At 28.5% G+C, this 22,437-nt stretch overlaps 2 protein-coding genes across 3 annotated transcripts in view; both read right to left on the bottom strand.

Moving 5' to 3' along the window:
• The window catches only part of LOC109596474 (mitogen-activated protein kinase kinase kinase 9), a 34,290-nt gene extending 14,991 nt beyond the window's left edge, over nt 1-19,299 (bottom strand). For both annotated transcript variants that reach the window (XM_020012026.2, XM_020012027.2), the window contains exons 1-3: nt 19,011-19,299; nt 16,100-16,387; nt 15,546-16,047 (exon numbers count right to left, since the gene is read on the bottom strand). In XM_020012026.2, the coding sequence (XP_019867585.1) occupies nt 15,546-16,047; nt 16,100-16,369 (772 nt within the window). In that variant the 5' untranslated portion in view covers nt 16,370-16,387; nt 19,011-19,299. The remainder of the gene's footprint in view (nt 1-15,545; nt 16,048-16,099; nt 16,388-19,010) is intronic.
• A 519-nt stretch (nt 19,300-19,818) lies between these two features.
• Nucleotides 19,819-22,437, bottom strand: part of LOC109596468 (uncharacterized) — a 56,085-nt gene continuing 53,466 nt past the window's right edge. The window contains exon 12 of the mRNA XM_049969889.1: nt 19,819-22,299. Coding sequence (XP_049825846.1) covers nt 19,964-22,299 — 2,336 coding nt within the window. The 3' untranslated portion in view covers nt 19,819-19,963. The remainder of the gene's footprint in view (nt 22,300-22,437) is intronic.

Here is a 22,437-nt window from a genome sequence, read left to right as displayed (position 1 = left end):
ATAACAACAAGTACCTCATACTTGACTTGTCGAAAGCTGAAGGTCCCTAAGGACTATAGTAAGTTCTGATCTAACTTTGACAGTTTCCTCCCAAAATTAATTATTATTTGATTGGTTTGGAAAATAATGTATTAGAGTAAGGTTGATAAATTAAATTAGATTGTATAATAAAGCTTTTTTTAAGCTTTTGTTACGTTCAAGAGAATGTTGAATCCAGAAGCGTAGCAACAAAGCAGATTTTTTATGAACTTGCAGCTAATGTGATATCCCTTAACAAAGGACAATAACTCCTGAGTTATGTGTGGTTATATAGTTGTACTGAATTTTACGAAATTGACAATTTGGTTAATGATACTGGTTTAAATTTATTGCCTTTAAAATGGACTGTTTATTATAGGAATGCACATGATTACATCTTGCAATAACACGTATAATTTATGACTGGGCTGTTAAATTCTCAAACTACTTAACGTAGATGAGTTACGAAAAAGATTCAGATTGGTAACGATACGTACTTATGTATAACTATATAAAACACGTGTAAAGAACTGTTAGAAAGTATTAATTTCAGGAAAAAGGTTTCTTGAGAAATAATTTAAAACGGTTTACAAGTAATTCTTTTAATTAATTAGAGTATATATTAGTTTTATTTATTTAACAAAACAGATAATAGTAATGCATCGTTTGTAACAACCAGTGAGTTATAATTAAACAAATATTTAAACAGCAATTAAACTAAGATAAATAATCATATATCCCCCCCCCAATAATTTTAAGTTTATTTTGTGGTATTAGTACACAGAATTATTTTCAACAATATTTAAATTTAATTTCATTTTCCTTTTAAATTTAATTCTTTAACATTTATATAAAACGGTGAACAAGTCCACATAAATGGACATTATCAAACATAAGCATCATACTTTACAATAATTTGACATATTGATTTAGTAATAATATCCAATAAAACCTATATTTTCGATCCGCGATAAAAATGAATGGCAGTTTTCATTAGTCGTAAAACGTGCCTCATGAGTATATAATATTTTTATTATGAATCAAATTAATTCTTTACATATATTCTTCTCAATTTAACCAAATGTTTTACTTAATAATAAATGTTAGTCTAAAATGATTCCCCAATTTACAATTATAATATTGGTCCTTTATTAATTTAATATTTAATTATTCAATTTATATTATTAAATTTCATATTAATTTCTTATGATAATTATTATTGAAAAATAATTATTCAAATTGTGAAAAATCTGGCTCAATAGTATGTAAGTAATTTATTCTTAACAGAATAATATTTTTTAAGCAGATGAGAATTCTATGATTTTTTTTTCAAATTTTAATTGACAGAAATATTTAAGTTAAAAATAGTGAATATTCAACCAACTTCGCATAAACAAAATTCTATTTTTATACATTTGCTAACCGGACAATTAATTGCTATTATTGTTGTTACAATCAAGGATACAAATAATTATCTAACCGATAAGACTGACTATATTAAATTGATTTTTAGACGTAGCTAATTTTTAGCTACAACTATTATTTGTACATCACGTGGTAATTTTGTGACTAATTACCAAGTTTACTTAAAGTTCGACCTTGTTTGATGGCATTTGCCTTACCTGTGTATATTTGTGTACTTTAACAACTTTCAAAAACAATTTTGTACATTTTAGAAAATTAATATGATAATTGTAAATGTAAATTGTTCCTGAGTAAATAATTATTAATATTCTCTATTTCTCTATTTTTATTTATTTGTCTTTAGTCTAAAAAAATCAAGCTGACCAAAAATAGATAATTTATGATACATTAAAATATATTTAGTTTATATTTAGTAAATTATCTTTAGTTAAAATATAACAATATTCTTGGGTTAATTATCTCAAAATTTAATATTATTCTTTATGAAACACAGAGAGCGTGAATGATTTATTTTATAGTTTTAAAAACGGATTTTTTTAGTTGTAACAAGATATTAATAATACCTTTGTGATATACCATATTTAGTAGCTGTAGCGCAGTCTCCTATGAAAAATATATATTTATTAGAAATATCCTTATATCTCAGCTAAAAATAATTTCAAATATTTATTATATATCTTTGAGAAGTTTAATTTTTATGTTAAAAGCAAATTTAATATTGCTTTAAATTTGGATTAAAGTTACACATATTATCTCAAAATTTTAAGGATATCATTTATCAAAAAATACTCTTTTTTCAAATTTGTCAAATATCAGTTTTGGTAGGTATTTCAGAAACGATATATCCAATATCAATGTTTAAAATAAAAATAAGCCAACCAATTTGAAACACCCTATCCATAAAGTTTATATATTTTATACTCGTTCGATCGTTTTACAACTGACGAATGGTGGTCTCATATGTTCTGAACATTTTTCTGTAACGGCTACCGAACTCAGGTGTGCAAAGTGCACAATCTAGGAAACCGTACATTCGTTCCACCAGATTAAGTAAGCAATTTTAAGATATCTCCGGCGTGTTATGCAATTTCGCAGCATCTGTTCACATTGGAGTTTTATCATCAGCATCTACTCGACTTAATGGCGTAGATTGCACAGCAGATTTTGATTACACAAAGAAACCAAGAGTGATTTTAATGCGATTTGTTCTTTTACTCCTGTTTCATTTGTTATAATGCATATACGTAATGGAGTGGCGAAGTGAAAAGTTGTGTGACGGATTTCAGGAAATGGCTTTAACGTACACGAATTTTAATGGACACATAATAATCGAGTTATAACATCGTAATTGTTTTCTGTTTTACTTCACTATAAACAATAATTTATTCTGGATAATTCATTAATTATTCATTGCTTTAAAGCTTTATTCATTATATATTTGAACATGATTATCCATAAATCGATTTAATTATGTTTTAATACCATTTTAAACAAAATACAAATTAAAACAAACATTGACATTTACTCTTCACACACACAGTTCAATTTGGCCCCGCTAGACTGACAAATAAATAAATCGATAGCACGACAAGCACACAAATAATTAATATTTTAATGCCAAAGTATGAACTTTAGCCGTCTCTCGATGGAATTTTCGGGGGCCGGACGAATCGAAGGAATCGAAACGTTTCGGGCTCGGCACGGATAAATGTCGGCGGCGGCGACGTGACCTAGAAGCCGGGCAAACACTCAACGCGGGAAACCGGATCAGCACCGGACATGCCAACGACGACGAACATTGCGAACTCCACTGATAATAGTGAATGCCTCCATCACATGCGTTACATAACACGATCTTATCACGAAACGTTCGAAATATTCATTTCGACCTGAACACATGCATCTGAACGTCTGAGAATTCGTTTTATAAAATGTGCACGTCAGTGATGTCATTTTTGCGAAGATTTGTACTAAAATTAATAAATACGAAATTAAAACATGTTTATTAATTTTCAGATATTACGTATCTTTTACTAGTTAATTAATTACCTCTAAATTAATATTATTTATTAAATAAACATCATAAACTGCTTATTTTATTAATGTTATAAAATATTTAACATTTAAATAAAAAAATCTTATCTTATCTTTTAGATATCTGAATGTTTTATAATAATTAAATAATACATACATAAATTCTTATTTTAGTATTTATTTAAAAATATAAATTTTTAGTGGAAATTAATTTATTTTAACTACGTGAAAAAATATTTTATTTTAAGATTTAAGGAACAATATAGGAAAGAAATATGTCATTTATATCATCTAAAAGAGATTTATTTTAATATTTTCTTAATGGATTTAACTTTTTTTTTTAATTTTTTAGAATATTAAATGATATATTTTTTGAATTACGAGGATTTTTTCAATTTAATTGGGCCACACTATATATAAAAATATAAATATATAATTTTTTTTTTCTTATTTATATCAAACATCTTGTTGGAAATGGTAAAACAAATACTGTGAAAGTTACAGCTCTTAATATTAATTATTAAGTATTGTAATTGCTCTTCATTTTTCGTGACACACTTATTGCTAGTTATAAGTGAATACAGAAAAAAATTGACAAATTGTAGTAAAAGTCTGTTAGTGTAACGATATATACTATTTTGATTATAATAAACAATCAATTTTTTTTAGTAAAAATCTATTTATTTAAATAAAATGCTTAATTTTAAGCAGTAAAATAACATTTATTTAATAAAATTTTTAGTTTCCTGCAGATAACTTATGATCTGTAAAAAAAAAATCAAATTTTTTTCGGAGGTAAATTATAAGAAATTGATTTCTCTACAAAAAATGTTATATAAAATTTTCCCATAAAGTTGATGGTTGCATCAGAAAATGACAAAAATGTCAAAATTTTAAATCAATCCAACTTTAATGTTAAATAACTTTTGAAAAAATGAATATATCAAAAAACTGTAAGAGACATTTTTTGTAGAGCGTTAAATTTTCTATAAAAATCTGTTTTGATCATTTTGAAATATTATCTCTAACTAGAGTTAAAAAATTTCGAAATTCAAGAGAACACCGTTCCCGTGTTATTTAAACGGGAAATTAAATTTACGATGCGCCACCTCCTAATATTAATATTAAGAGCTGTAACTTTCACAGTATTTTTTTGTACCATTTCCAACAAGATTTTCGATATAAATAAAAAAAAATTGCCGTTTTTTTTTGAAACACTCTAATATAAATATATTTTATTTTTATATTCTGTCAAATAATTACTACTTAGATATATAAACATTTATTATATCGTTTACAATTAAACAATAAACACTAAATTAAATTAATTTAGATTTTTAAATTGTAAATAATATAAATTATCAGTGATATCCTCTTTGTTTCAAGTTAATTGATATTATTAAATTCACCAGAAATCTTAGATATATCTTAGATAAAGATATTTATATCATAAATTGCATATTTTGGAATTTCCTTAAATTTGAAAATCAATTTTATGGTTTAAATTTGAAATATTAATTAATTAATTGCCTCTTAGAAAGTTTTTACCGTTTGGCCACACTGTACACATATACATTTATATACCAACAATTTATATTTTTACTAAAAATTAATTTATTTAAATATATTATTTTCATAATTAACTTATTCTTTTATTTATGTAGTTTTTATTTAAATTTTACTGTTATTTACGTTATTTTGGAAAATGGAAAATAATGAAAAAATGACTTATTTCAAAAATGTTGCATTTAATTTACTAATTATATGCTAAAAACTTTTTCAATTATGTTATTTTGTATTACTTTTACATGAAAAACACAAAACTATTAAGAAATGTATAAAAATATACAAGGTTTCAATATTTAACGTTAACTGCTCATTAAGTATTTATTTTATTTAAATGTATAAAAATATTCAATATTTAACTAATTTGTTCATTAAGTTTTTATAATTTTTTTAGGTACAAACTACCATGTATAATAAAGGCTGTACTCTTCGAGAAGCTTCATTGAAAAAAATTACCCGGAAATAAAAAATAAGGCACATACTTTATCGATTTTAATTTTGTGGGAGAAAGCACTTTCCTCCCCTTATTCTGTTTTATCTACTTTTTATTGCACTGCAAGGGGCGATACAACAATGACAGTAAACACGATCGTCCGACACAACCTCCATACAATTGATAAACAAAACCATAAAGGCCCACCCCAAATCTAGAAACGCAGTTTTAGACGAAATGTTCTCAGAATGATGCGGAAATTTCGACAATAAAAATGGTTTTATGAATTTTATCCGATATTAAATTAGATGATTTGAAGTTAATGATATTAACAGATGCTGCCGAGTTACCGAGGATCAGTGTTAAACTAAAATGTATAAAAAAATTTTAATACCACGACTTGTTTCTGAAGATCTGACGAACAATGTTGTTCGTAGAAAAAAAATAATGTAGGGGGCACAGATTTCCAGTAAAATATGCAATGACCTGCACTTTCAGCGACAAACATCAATTAGGAATACTGAGAAAGTTCTTTCACCTTGGAACCAAATGGAACCAAACCCCTTAATTTGTTTACAAACCATAAAAATCGAATTAACCAAAGTATATTTCACACACATTCTATTGTAGTCGTTTTCCCAATACGTAGCGACCCAACCATATAGGGCAACACTGACCGCTTGTTTTCGTATTTTTTCCGGACCCTACTCCGCGATTGTCTGGAAATAGTAAACTAATTAACATGAATAAAATGGCGGACACAAGATATATTAATGGGCACGTAGGCGGAAGGTATTAAAATAACAAATAACTCCTTAACCGATTTGCTAATGAGACAATCTTAAATTATGTAGGTACAACACGAGAAAAATAATCGACTTAAAACAATACTAATTCCGACACCCTGTTCGCAAAACGTGACATTATTGACAAGACCAATACTAATAATTAATGTGTAAAAGCCAAGTGGCAGTTTACGTCACCGATACATAAATACACAAATGGACCATGTCAAAGTCTTTGACTCAAAGAGTGCACGAGAGCATTTGGCAATCGAGTTTGCGGTCAAGACGACTCGTAAATTGGCCGTTTCCGCTCAGGCCGCTCAACGTTGGTCGTGTTAAGCAAATAAGTTCATGACCAAGTCAACAGTTCAAAAGAACTGACTCGAGAGAGAAATGATCATCTGATAAATGTTACGCGATGTAACATGGAGGATAAGCGTGCCAGGTACGGACCGAACCGGCGGAATTCATTGCCAGCCAAGCTGCATCACACACAACAATTAAAATTATAATGATGGTCGCCTCTAGATATTATACGCCAATATAAATTAAGATTGTTGTTTTAAATGTTAAAGGGTAAAAAACAAATATCACATCTAACTTGTGTTCGTGACACGTACTTTTGAATTCTTCGATTTTTATGACTTCTAGTTTTTCATTTAGAATTGTTGTTCGTCCATGACAATTGTTTTATAAGAAGATTAATTAAGCGAAACTTATTTACAAATTACTGTAAAGTAAGATGGCTTTGTGGATTGACGTTGTTGTTATCGTTAGTGGTGAAGGATAACCTTGAAGATGTTTGACTTACTTGAAGAAATAGGAGCATCTGTAGTTGATCATTCCACATTCAATTCGTTTTCTTCAACAAAAATTAAATTACTTCCTAAATATAGGGCAATATTTTAGGGATTTATTCACTGGACTATTTTAAGAATGAAGTATCTTATATCTTCTTGAATTACGAAGATATTTATTCTCTACAGATAAACACGATTTTTTCCAAAAAAAAATTAAAATTACAAACATTTTTTAAGATAATTACCACCAGTTAGGATGCATAAATTTAATCGTCTCCTTATTAACAGTCCAATTAATAATTGGGGTTTTAAAAAATCTGATATTTATAAAAAATATTTTATATTTTCTTTGACTGATCTTCAAAAACAGTTTAAAATATATGATGATATTTATAACACAGATAAAAACGATATTTTATCAACAATTTTTTTTAAAATTACAACAAATTTTCAAGACCATCAGCAAGGATGCATAAATTATTGTCACCTCATTCACAGTCTAATTAATAAATAGTGTTCGAAAAAACAAAACTTGTTTATATATATATTTTGACTACGGTTATTTTATGTTTTAGATGAATTTTGTGGAACAAAAAAGTTCCTCATCAATCTTAATATAATTAGCAGCTGATCTAATAATTACCACGAGACATAAATACACCGATAATTATTAACGGTCCTTGAAAAATAATATCCTTTCAACAGTAACGTACTGTGAACTGAACAATAATTATTGTCAAAGTGAAAGCTGTCTCTATTCTAAATATCCCCAGTTGTAAATTAACTCATTTCGCTCGTCGGGTCCAACGACGGTTTGAATTTTTCGAATTCTCTCAGTCACATCTATATATAGGATGAAATAACGAATACTATTTATAATAATTCCTGTCACTCAATTTGTCCATATTTAGCAAACAGCCCGCAGTGCAACAATTTAGGAAATTAACTTCTTAGTAGCAGATAAACATTATATTAGAAATGCTGATGAGGCAGCAACATTTTGTTGTACGATACGCAGAATTATCAATTCATTTTTGTTTCTCACGGTTTGTTGCGGTTGAATTAGTTAAAAGTTTGTTTACTACAAAATTCAATTTAATTTTTAAAATGTGACATTTGATGGTGTTGTTTGGCAACCAGTATTCAGAATTAATATACCGATTGAAAACAACAAACATAATTTAAAGTTACATTATTATTTAATCAGTTCATTAGAAGAGTTTCTTGAGCATTTCTTGAAAATACAATTACTCTTAAGTATTACATATTGAATATAAGTAGAATGAAAATGAGGGGAAAGAGAATTTATGCAAAGGATGTGTTTATATACATTTCATAAATACAAATTAAAGATATTTTAATCGTTTACATAAGAATATTAATATTCCATTAATAAACTGAGCATTTAGCATTTACATTCTAATTATTTTGAAACATTGTCTGAACAAAGGTTAACGGCATTACATATAGTTTGTAAACTAATCGTTAAATAGTTAGATTTTATTTTATAATAAACGGTCTCACGTCATAAATAATGTGAGATTTCATTATTAACGTACGTGTAATATATCATTTTATGAAGTGATAGTCGTAATTTTCGCCACATACTAAACAAATTACCATAATTTATCGTTTCTTTATCATTTTAATTAATAGTAATAATTACTACAACTGGGAATACGTGAGATGTGCGGGATCTATCATTTCATATATTGACCCTTGGTAAGTTAAATCAAACTTACAGTTCTGCGGATTAATTAATATAATTAAATCTATTAAAAATTAAAATCAAATAATAAAATTGAAGACTTAATTCTTTGAATAAGTATTTCCTTTGATATTTTTTCATAAAAACCAATCGTTTGATCATCAACCTAAGTTTGAAAATATCAGTAATTTTTTGAGACATAATTAAGCTTCAGAAATTGAAATTAAGTCGAATATAATTCTCGATAACAAACGAATAGTTATAAATCTAATATCTCTTTAAATTAAAAAACTTAAAATTAAATATATATGTTTTGGATCGAAAATAATGAGTAAATAACATATTCAAATAACTTCTTTATATAAAGCAGATAATTAAAAAAATAAGGTCTGGTTTCAAGGAAAATATACATATTTTATTTATCTAGAACAGTTATTAGAATTTTCTAACGAGACTGAGCAATTTTAATTCAAAATATGATAAGATTATATTTGATTTTTAGAAAATATTTTAAAACACTTCACTTGTTATTCAGAACAAAATTATATTGAATTGAAAGTTATTTTTAGTAATTTTAGTATAACGCATTAGAAATATTTGTTTTTAGAAAGTCAATATAGTACATTTTTGACTTCTTCATTTGGTTCCCAATGCACTACTTATATAGATATAATTTTAGAGGTTAATTATGTGTATCGTAAAAAATCTCTTTAACTTCTAGAGCTTTTGATTTAGTAATCACAATTTTGCACACTAGAATTCTACTTTAAAGTGACTAAAGAAAAAATAATTACACAACATTAACCAAAATTAATTTGATTAAAGAAATTGGCAGTAACAGAGCAATTTCATCATTTAAAACAAAAAGTAAACAGTTTTGTTGGCAAATGAGGAACTCCGCTCAAGATTCAACTTAGTTTGTTTTTCAGTTTAGCTTGTACCTAAGTACCTAAGTAAAATACGAAGTTCAAAAGTAGTAATTAATAATTAAAAACGTCACAACAAAATACCAGAGTATTAAGGATGGTAATTAAATTTTGTAATTTACTTGAATTATAAATTGTGACAGTTTTTCCAATGTCGCTTTGCAGAACTTTGTAAACAATTTTAATAAAATAAAATATGCTAAGCAATAACAATATATTACAGGATATTAAACGCACAATTCATATGGAAAATTATTTTTGTAGTAATTATAACAATGTTTTAGCAAACATTCTTGAGGTTAAAATAAAAAAACTATTAAGGAATGTAAAGTGTATCTATAGTTCTGTATCATTTATACCTTTTTAACTGTTGATTATGAACAACTAAATAATTATAAAACAATAACCAGCAATAAAAGTGAAACAAGTTGTTATTTCTTGATTATTAATTAAAACTGGAAGATACTTCTAGTTGGACTATGAGATATTTTTTTAGTCATTTAGTTTAATTATCTCTTTTGCTCGTAGTTGAACATTGTTTACTTTAATTGCCCACTTATAAAATGTAATGTAAACGTAACATATAAACGTCGAAAATAGAAAATTAATATCGTCGCAATAATATATCAGAAAAATTACGTCCTTGATTTTAAAATGTTTTATGCGTGGTTTTTCCGATCCCATTTTGGACAGCCTTGTAAACAATTTGATAAAATATTTAACTAGGCGATGACGACATGATATCACTTTTGAACAAATGTAAAATTTACAATGGAAATTATTTTCGCATTGGTTAGAACAATGTTTTCGCGAATTTAACTAAGGTATACTATATAAAATTATCAAAGTAAAATTAAACTTTTCTTATTAGAAATACCATTTACAACTTCAAATAGGTACACAAATTCATGGTATGCCCACAACGTATGAACATTGTGTACCAAATACCAGTAAATCAAATACTATCGTAATAAACAAAAACAAAGAACAAGATCAATATAAAGCAAAACAGTGTCGCAATTAGTATTTGCGAGTATGTAGAGGACAACAAAATAGGTGTAGTGTGTGTAACAGCTGGCCAGTGTTTACGTTGGATTTTTTCGAGGGCGGTGACCCAATGAGCAGGCTTTCGTATCCAACACGACGCACACTGTTACCGGAAAAATATCAAAAGGTTTTCACATGCATGTTTTATCTGTCTGTATCAGATACTCTCGAATTCCAGGCAATATTTTATTTATATTTTAGTACTTAATTTAATAGATTGGGTACTGAATACCAACAAATTTGTAGTAAAATTCAAAATCAAATTTATCTCAAAATATTATTTTAACTTGTCTCCAGTGTGGGCAACCTTCGTATTTTTAGGTTAGGTTAAAAAAGCTTTGAATAAACTTTGATTATGAGTTGGTAGTATTGGATCATCAAAAGTATATCAATAGATTAGGCCAAAAACATCTTGTTTTATCCTTCAGTAACTTTTAGGCTAATATTTGTATTATATGTAGCAATAAATTAATAGTTTCAAAGTAAAACAAATATAAGTATAATATAATAATAATGATAATATCTTTAATACCCAACTTTATTAAAAAAGGCCCAAAAAATGGAAAATTTGGATTTCTAATCTGTGTATTGATCTTTGAGGAGATTAAGACATAAAGAATAAAAAATTGTAATATTCATAAAAAATAAAATCCAGATCTTTATCATTTTCTTTTGCAGTAACTGTGCGTTACCGGTGCTAAGCTAGAACGTCCATTTGTGGAAGGCCAATGTATGCAGTCCGAATGCTAATGGAATTATTATTTAATTCTTTCTCATGATGGTGAAGGATATATATACAGCGAGCAGCAGTTTTATTTTCTTACATATTACTTACATTTGAAGATAATATATATATATTTGAAGATGTACAGGGTATCCTAAATTTGTATTCGTCACTAAAAACAATTCGTCTTAACTTTTGAATGGCCCAGTGAAAGTGATCCTAAGCTAGTCAAAATCGCACTTTCACATTTTAGAGTAGAAACTTTTCTTGTAGATCTGGGATCAAACAAACTCCCATCCACTAACCATCTTCTCTCAATCCTTGAACTAATTTCAGCAAGCCTCATTACCTCTAGGCTGGCATTAATTTCAGCTGACGATAAGATTGTATTGTTTTATGACATTCGAATTATCCAGCTATTTATTTTCTCGTACTCAGAAACATTTTTTCGTAGCTATTACTTGGCCAGTTTCTCTAAGTTTTTAAATAATACAGGAAACGTTTAACTTATTTAACCATCTCTTATTGTTTCTCTCACTTTTGGTAACGCTGGATTATAAATTTTCTCTTCGACCAATGATTAAATAATTTAAATAAATAAGAAAACACTAGTGAATAATAGTTTTAGTTTCTCAGAGAGTAATCAAACCCCATAAAGTAAAATGTTGTCTAAAATAAATAAGTACTCAATTTTTTAAAGAATAAAATTAAATTGACCAGTTGCATAGTAGACTTTACAATAACAATAAACATTATAAGTACTGGCATCCAATTTAAGTAGTACCGCTCATATTTTTAATATGTTTTAATGAGTTGCTACAATTATGGCCACTACTGTATATCTAACGCACTTAAGATAAGTCAACAAAAGCTCAAAATATAAATATATAAAAGAATATATTCATAAATCCAACGATAATATGCATTACCACACCCTGGTAAAAAGAGGAAAAGGGGATATTTGCGAAATATTAAATTTAAAAAAAAAATAAAAACTTGATTTCTCAAAAACTTATATAATAAACAACATTTTTCCTTAATTTTCTCTTAAAAGCTCTGAGCACTTAATAATAAAATAATTAATAAAATGTGACATTGTCCAGGAAAGTGTATGCTCTTTTAATATTTGAATTATTAACTAATAATAAAATTAAATTAAATAAAGAAATTATTAATTAAAATTGAATTAAAAATGCAGACGTGCCATCTACAAAATTATTTTTAATGTGCATAAAGTAAATTTGTATTGTACATAGTAATTGAGTAATCGAAAATGAATCTAGCTTTACTTAAAAACTTCAACATGTCTTCACAAGTCTAAGGTTACCTAAGCAACCAGAGGATGAACTTTTATTTATCTGGTATCAGTTGTAAAAATCGGCACGTGCCGCCGTTGCAAACTCGCATGAAATAAACATCGACCACACTGAAAAACGTATCCCTTTCGAAACGCAATCAAAACAACAATCAAGCCTCGAGTACCGTTATCTATTCATGTCACGAACCACCGCTCCCGGTTCGATTTCAATAGACACCCACCCCGTTAAAGGGACAGCACCCCGCGGCACCGGGAAGTGAACGCACGCGCATAATTTGCATCTGCTTATGTCGGCACACGGTCGGGGGAGTCGGAGGAATTTCCCAAATTGAGGGACGACATTGCGGGTCGCCAAGGCGTAACGAAAATGTGATATGATCGCGTTTTGTGAATGGTCGGGAAGCCGTCGAAGTTTTCGCCTTTAACTGTCATGTGGTGTGTGACGTTGGCTTGATAAAAAGTGGTTACATGCGACCTGGGCGATACTTGAGGCACGTGGTGTTGCACATACAATGAAAAATTTGCGATACCGCCGTGAGAAACGCTCTATTGGTGTTTACATAATTCCATTTTCACAATGCCGATCTCTTGTTGATATGTCCCAATAAATCAATTGGGTAAATTATGGTATAAGTAATAACTGCAAAGTAAAGTTTAATTTGTTGCTTCATTACTTAAACCATCATTCTATCATAAGTCCTTAGACTCGCAACAGTATGTCTATTACTAGGTACAAAAACAAACAATTATTTACTAATTGTAAGTTGTTAAAAATAAATACGCAAACATTGCTTTTATCAGTTTGACGGTAGTGCCCTTTGACCAATTAATTAATACATATGCGAGTGTTCATTTATATGCCAGGAGTAGATTTTTGTGTTAAAGGCAACAATTAATAAGTAGTAGAAAGTTACTAACAAACGATAATTGTCAATTACTTTTACATACAAATACAAACCAATAGAGGAATGCAGAAAGTTGATTCCAAAATATCAAGAAATATTAAACGATAATAAAATTGATAATTATATAAAAATCCATCAAAAAGTTTTGTAATCTTAAAAATTTTATATACAAAAGGGTTTGATCCATCTGAATCTTGAGAGAGACATCACGTATGATAGAGACAGTAAGTCTACCACTATGGGGCTGACTTCTACTGTCTCTGTTGAGCATGATATCTCTTTCTAGATTCAGACGGGTTAAACGCTTTTCCTACTGTATATATATTAGACTGTTTCAAAAAAATCGACAATTTTTTTTTCTTATTTATATCGAAAATCTTGTTGGAAATGGTAAAAAAAAAAATACTGTGAAAGTTACAGCTCTTAATATTAAGAGGTCCGCATCGTAAATTTTAATTACCGTTTAAATAACACGGGAATGGTGTTCTCTTGGATTTTGAAATTTTTTAACACTCGTTAGAGATAATATTTCAAAATGATCAAAAAATTTTTATAGAAAATTTAACGCTCTACAAAAAATGTCTCTTGCAGTTTTTTGATATATTCATTTTTTCAAAAGTTATTTAACATTAAAGTTGGATTGATTGAAAATTTTGACACTTTTCTCATTTTCTGACGCAACCATCAACTTTATGGGAAAATTTTATATAACATTTTTTGTAGAGAATTCAATTTCCTGTAATTTATCTCCGAAAAAGTTTTTGATATATTTTACAGATCACAAGTTACCTACTGAAAACTAAAAATTTTATTAAATAAATGTTATTTTACTACTTAAAATTAAGCATTTTATTTAAATAAACAGATTTTTACTAAAAAAATTGATTGTTTTTTTATAATCAAAGTAGTATATATCGTTACACTAACAAACTTTTACTACAATTTGGCAATTTTTTTCTATATTCACTTATAGCTAGCAATAAGTATTGTAATTGCTGTTCATTTTTCGTGAAACACTTATTAAATAAAGTAATTGTAAGAAAGTTCCAAACATGCGAAAATTATCAATTAATATATTTTTACATAAAAATATATTAACCAATTAGACAACTCAAACAATTAAAATTCCAAAATTTATAAAATTTCAAAAAAGAAAAAATTATAATTTTAAGTCTTGACAATTATCAAATGATAATTCTGAGCCTAAAAAGAATTTTTATATTTTTAAAAAATAGTTTAAGAATAGAATAGAAGAATATTAAAGTATTTGTAAGAAAGTTACTAACCAACGATAATTGTCAATTATTTTTACATAAATATATTAACCAGTTAGACAGGAATGCAGTAAATTGATGTTTTAGTCAATTCTATTAATATTTATTTAACAAGACAAAACTTATCAAAAATTTTTGTATTATCCAAAAATGTATATTGAAATTAGTTTAGTATTTTAAAAAATAGGAATAAAAAATCTTATTTTTATAACTTTTTTTTAGTTATTTAAAACTTTGATAAGAATAAACTTTTCGATTTTCCAATATGTATGTTAAAAGTTTTAATTCTTTCTAACTTTTTAAATCCTACAGAAAAGTTAGGTAGTAAGAAACTATGGATTAAAATTTCTGGAACCACAGATTATTAATTAAAAATAAGGGTAGAATTATTTTTTCTAGTAGAAAACTTAAAGTTCACTCATATTTTTAATATATCATTTTAAGTACTCACACTAATTACATTCAGAATAGTGGTTCGTATCAATTCTTGTTAAAACTTCTTTTCAACTTAACAAGAGTTGAAATGCAGATTTTCACCCAAAATACAGTGTTACCATCGGTTCCAATAAGAAAAGGACTTACCGTTGGAGCTTTTAAGGTCACGATGTATAAGCGAGATGGGTGCTTGGCAATGCAGATAATGCATCCCCCTAGCGATTTGTATGGCCCAATCCACCAAAACGTCGGGCCGGATCTTCCTGCCGGCCAGCACCCTGTTCAAAGAACCACCTCGACAGTACTCCAAAACCAGACACAGGTTCGGCACCTCAAGACACACACCCTCCAACGACACTATGTTCTCATGTCTCAGTAAGCAAAACAGTTTCGCTTCTTTGATCACATTATCTAAAGTCACTGAAATGTCCGTGTCCTGTTCCTGTCGTGCGGCCTTCACTGCGACCTCGCGGTTTTCCCACATGCACCTGTACACCTTACCGAAACCGCCGACACCGATCACCTCCTCCAGTTGGAGATTGTGGAAGTCGATCTTTATGGGTTCAATGTCCGCTATAATGGAGTTGACGTGGTTGATCGACTCCGGCGAGTCGTCATCAGCGACGAAGTTTGATGGGAAGATGCCGACCTTGAAAAACGATGCATTAGTTAATTGTGGTAGTTGAAATTTATGGACCTACTTTGTCGCCAATCTTCCCCGTCCACCAGCCCTCGTCGCCGGAAATTTTGGCGTCCTCCGACAGCACCTCGACAATTTGACCCTTGCGCAGTGACAGCTCGTCCTCCCCCTGCGCGTCGTAGTCGTAGAGCGCAGTGCGCAGATAGGGCGTGGCGGGTCTTGTCCCGTGCACCCCACCCCCAACGCTGATGACACGAACCGAGCTGACCATGTCTCCATTTCTGGACGCTTCCATGGACCTCAGCTGACAGTGCTCCACCAACGGAGGCATCCGTTGAGATCGTCAAGTCTATAATTCATACAATGGATTTCAATACTGAATTTCATATGTGCATAAAAAAGTAAATAATTTTTTATTCAGTGAAACCAACATACTGTATATATTATACAAAGAAAGATGAATGGAGTATAGATGGAAAATATTGTGATGCCTGCTTTAAATACTCACTACCATAAAACTTCATCACAATACTAACACCTCAACATATTATATATTATATTATACTAACTTATTGAACATGAAAGTGAACAGAATTATATTCATTTATTTAAAATAAATATATCTAACAAAAAGCATTTATCTTAATGTCAATAGTTTTGGAACCTGCTGATATTTATTATAATATATTTGTATAAGAGAATGATTATTCATTAAAACATTGAATTAGTAAGAAGTTTATTTAATATTTGTTATAGAGATTTATTATAAACTTTGTAATTTAAGTCATAAACTATATTTCTCTTGAAGTTTCTCTTAAAAGTTGTAATAATAATAAAATAATAAAATGTGATATTTAATAAAAAGGGAAATTAAACACAAAAATATTTGGGTTGGTGTGTGAGACATTAGATTAAATCAAATAGCAATAATAGAGGTCTTTAAACTAAAAATTATTTTTGATAATGAAAAATCTAATTTTAGGTTTATCTTTTTTACGTAATAATTGCGTTGTTAATAAATTTTCATTGTTTGATTTAGTTTTTTGTGACGTAGGTATACCAAGCCCTTTTATGGGATAAAAATAAATTGTTACCACATTTTTTCACATTAAAAAATTTGAAGGGTGGAATAATGATTTTATATAGTTCAATTCATGTTTGAGCAAAAACAGACATTGCTGGATATATTTCTTTTTAATTTTCCTCATTCCATTTTTAAAAACAATTTTTTTAATAGTAATAAAAATTTGACTATTTAAAATAACTGTTTGTCAAATATTTTAATTTCCAATATATGTAAAATTTAATAATCATATGTAGAAAATGTATAAGATGAGACTTCATTGTTTATGTAATATTTATGCAAATTTAAGCAACCGCTCCCAAAATTTCTGAACAAAACGAAGCGAAATATTTCATGGCTTTTTAGAAGAAACTTTTACAATTTAATATTGAGTAGAAATAATCCTGGAAACTTCAACTATCATAATAATATTTGTCCTGTAACTATTAGACTCGGCCAAAACATTGGCTTAAGTATCGACGCCGATTCTCCAAAAAATATTGATGGTATTTACACATTTTTTGACTTTATAATATTGTGTGAACAATTTATTTATTTTTATAAAAAATTATATGTAAATAAGACAATCAAATAATTTTTACTTGTTTAGTTAGTTATAAAATTATAATCTCAGTGCTTGTTGTAACATAACATTTGAGCAAAAATGTTAGCAAAGTGTAAAACAGAAAAAAATTAATTGTAAGTAAGCCTTTAGGAACTAAGAATTAAATTATCAACTTAAGTCACTAACTCAAATATTTTTGTTATTTATTCTAAGCTTTAATATATCAGAAGATATAAAGTCCTCCACTAACAAAGTTAGTAATTTTATTATAATAACAAAAAAAAAAAAGATTTTGAAAGTTGCCTTTTGTTCTGAACCAAGTAAGTAAAGATCTTCAACATAGTACTTAATACAAAAACATTTAACTGCATACAAGTTAATAATTTTATAGATTTATTTCATTTATACGTCTTATAGGTCTATGCAAAAAGTGTGCAGTTGGTTGAATTAAACGTAGAAAATAAACCACTGTTTGTTTTTGCAACAATCAGGTTTTGATATAGATAATAAAATACCAAATTAGAGATGAACTTCTTAGAAAAATTCTATTTACTTGAGATAACGGTCGATTAAGTAAAATTGCAGTTTATAAATAAAAGTAAATTATTCTTAATATGTGTCCAGTCGTAAAATAGGAACAAAAAATAGTAAAAATACAGATAAAAAACAAGATAAGTGGTTCTCATCGTCTATTAAAATAAACATTTTAGATTAGTAAATAAAAATGCACAATTAAAAGTAAAAATGATAAATTTGCTGGATAAGAACACAAATAGCAATTTTGTATTTGTAGACATTCTAACCAATTTTCAAATCAATTTTAAATATATTTACATGTATTTCATTAATTCATTTCGAATATTTCGTTAATTCACTAAGAATGTATGTCGACTACTTTTATTTTGGTTGTTTTTCGAATATCACATATCCGACTTTGCTTTTAGACGCCTCATTTATACTTCAGAGCAATAAAATTTTGATGTAAACACAAAGAAATCAAATTATAAATCAAATTTCATGGACAAAACATATTTATTTAAGATAACTAGTACAAGCAGACTAATATATTAATATGAATAAATTATTGTTATAATTTATAAATATCTCTGATTAGGAAGTAAAGTATTAGTGAAATTCATAAAACATCCACGTAAAGTTAAATATAGCAATTTTATTCACCAAAGCTACTTTCATTAAATTTTGGACACCAAATTTATGTGATTAACTTGTATAAAATATTTCATAAATTTATGGTCAATGTTTGTGGCTAGTATTTGTTTTGATCCCGTTTCTAAACATAACATAAATATGTAAATCACTAAAACTGACTCTCCCAATAATTACCAAGTTAAAATGATAATCCGTTTTAATGTCCTGGAGATATTAATTATTTCCATTATAAATATAAAGCCCGGTTGACGATTTACCAGGTGTTCATTTAACAACACTTTACAATCACTTCACTTTCACATGGTATTTAAAAGAAGGCACTGATCAAGCACGGAGTTATTTGTTTCATTCATAGATCACTCTGCACAAGCACTAAAATTTATTTACATATTTTTTCGTTACTTTACGGAACCTCGACTGACAGCCTAACTTAATATTGCGGCCATGTTTTTTTGCTTAACCACCTCCTGCATTGTACACTTCAAATATCAATCTGTTTATCGGCGGAGATGAAAACAAAATTGAAAGTTCTTTCTATTAGGTACTAGGTGGCACAGCTAGTCAAGGTCATACCATTTTATAACTATATGCAACTACGTTTACTTTGCGTAGTTGTGATACCGAAACCGCTACGTATATGTATATGAAATTAATTTGTTTTGCAAATATAGTATAGGATAATATATACAGAGGTAATTTGTAATATTTGGTATAAGCAAGAATAGTCAAGAATTCGAATATTTCACTTAGATATGGTTTTGAGAAAGATAAAATATCATCAACGACAATGAGTGATTTCGGTGGACATAAAAATCGACAAAATTACCTCGTTCACTATGCTCTTTAGTTAGATTAGTTTAGATTCACTGAGCATTTTATAAAAGCTGTTATAAAGCTGGTAAAAATGTCATAACAATAATAGATTATAAAACTTACCTTTATACTATGATTCATAAAGTTACATCATTAAAAATGAAAAAAATTCTAATTACAAAAATTTTATTTATAAAATTTTACTTATATGTTCACAAAACTACCCTTTCAAAATTCGACACTTCCTTTAAACATATGTGAACAGAAAACCCACTTCAAATTTATATAAACTTATACATGAGAACGTTAGTTAGTTATTTATCTTTAATATAATAAGATATCCAGTTATTATAAAAAGCTTTGTGATTTTGAACATTGACCTCAGATTGTTTTAATTGGTCTCTGTGTTTCTTTCGGAAAGGTGAGGTGGAAGAGCATATGTGAAATTCACCACTACTTATACTACAATTACAAACTTTTTCACCTTCTTTTATATTTTCCATGTTTGGTGATTTGTATTTTAAATTTTTGCTAAAATGTTGTCTACTATGTGATTCGCTAGTACTGCTCAGAAGTTGTTGATTGGATATATACAACGGTTGCAATTTTGGATTTTTGTGTTTTCGTTTCCTGTTGGTTTTCTCAAATATATCATTTTCTCTTGGTTCATTTCTTCTTAATAAATGCTCATATGGGTTCTTTTTAGATTTGCCAGAAATATTTGGCTGTTCGTATGTTCTGTTGTTCACGTTAATATCGTAATAATTATTATTAATCAATGCCATGTAATCATTACCGTCATGTCGCATGGTATCTTTTGATTTTCTTGTCATTATTGTTTCGTCTAAATCCAACGATGAACTGTAATCCGAGGAAGACATTCCTACTTTAGCATCAATTGTTTTATGTTTTAATTGATTAGATTTCACGACTTCTTCTTGGGGATTAATAACGTTTTTATTTAAATGTTTCTTTTCTTTTTTATTTTTTGTCACAACTAATGCATCTCCTTCGCCAACACTTTTTTGATTAAGTAGTTTATTTTCTTTATCTGGTTGTATTTTTTCCTTTGATTTTTGTTTATTTTTCGTTTCCTGATATTCTTTAGGTATATTGTCAAAATTTTGATCACCTACTAACACCATATAGTTCATACTTGCTCGATTCTTGCCAGCTATGCCCGAACGGGGTTCAGTTACAACTAATGTATTGTAATCGAACTCTGTTCCTGATGCGCTCATCTTTAGAGACTCAATTACTCCACTTAGTGTTTTACCTATAGAATTACTAGTGGTCAGATGTGGTTCAGTAAGTACTTTAGTAAATGTTTCAACTTTTTGTTTTGACATGTCTGTTGTACCAGAATGTTGAACGTCTCTTTCATCTTTCGAATCTTCCAATGCTTTTTGGAATATTCTAGGCAACTCACTGTTTTCTATATCAATTAGGTGTTCAGTCTCTTTATGTAATTTTTCGGGTTTTTTAAGTGCTACATCTTCAGCCCCAGTTTCTTCAACTTCGTCTTCTTCTGATGATGATTTGCGGGAATAACATTTAAAGCAACTGGTGTAACCGCGGGCTTTATCTTCACCTCTAGTTTCGTCTATATAACTTGCTCTGCTGTCGAATGTCGATTCTACCTTATCCATATTCTTAGTAGGTTCATCATCTTTGATTATAAATGATTTATCTGTAGTCATTCTACTTTCACCTGTTTTTAGTTCAATAACTCCATATTTCTTATCTTTCTTTTCAATCTGCTCCAGTTCCTTCCTTTTCTTACCTTTCTTTGAAATATCTTTCTTTGGCTCAACTTTTCCTTTTTTAAGTTTAGCATTCATCTGATCTAAAGTAAGAGCATCTTCAATCAAAGTTATGTCTAATTTAATTTCTGGTTTCACAGGTACTTTCTGCCCTAGTTCCGAACTAGATTCGTCCGTTGTATAACTTATACTAATACTAATTTCTTCAAATTCAACTGAGTCATTGGGATGTAATGTATCTTGCATGCTGGATATTTTTTTATCAATCTTATCCTGAATATATTGATCAGTGCTTTGTGTTTCGTTAAGTAATTCCCGAAGGTTGTCAGTTACGGAACTACGCCTAGAAGAAGTGGAAGTTATTGCGTCGGGTTCCTGGACAGACACTTCTTTTTCGTCGTATATGGGTTCCCTGAATTTTACATTCTCTTCAATTTTAACGCTTTGTCTCTTACTAAATACGATATCATCTAAAGTAATGGATGATTTTGATTTAATTGATTCAGTTTCTTCTTTTAGGTATAATTCAGTGTCGGGTACCTCTTCTTCAGTTTGAGCCTGAAATTTACTGCTATCTATTGATTTTCGTCTGTTTAAAATATCACCTTTAATTTCGATCTCGTCAATAGTAATGTTTGATATTTTCTCCTCAGTTTGGTTTACTTCAGCAATTTCTTTACTCATCTCTGTAGGTGAGATACTAGCAGACCTTTGATCATTAAGTTGCTCTGGGACTATCTTCTTGGTTTCCAAATTTTCTTCCGACACTCGTGAGCTTCTTTTTGTTTTATAAAGGCATTGGTCAATTATTAAATTGCACTGAGACGCTTGGCAAGAATAAAATCCTTTGGGAACACTCTCTTTTCTAGCTTGCATTTTTTTCGTATCTAAAAACACAGGAAAATAACATTTAATCTAATAAATAATCAATTAATTATAATGTCCAATTCAGAAAAGTAATAATGAAAATATTTCAAATATGGAATTCATAAATTAACAGATAGTAATAGATAGTAACAGTAATA

This window comes from Aethina tumida, chromosome 7 (assembly GCF_024364675.1).
Source record: "Aethina tumida isolate Nest 87 chromosome 7, icAetTumi1.1, whole genome shotgun sequence".
NCBI lineage: Eukaryota > Metazoa > Arthropoda > Insecta > Coleoptera > Nitidulidae > Aethina > Aethina tumida.
Note: the sequence above shows the minus strand (reverse complement) of the source record. Positions and strands in the feature narration are given on the sequence as shown.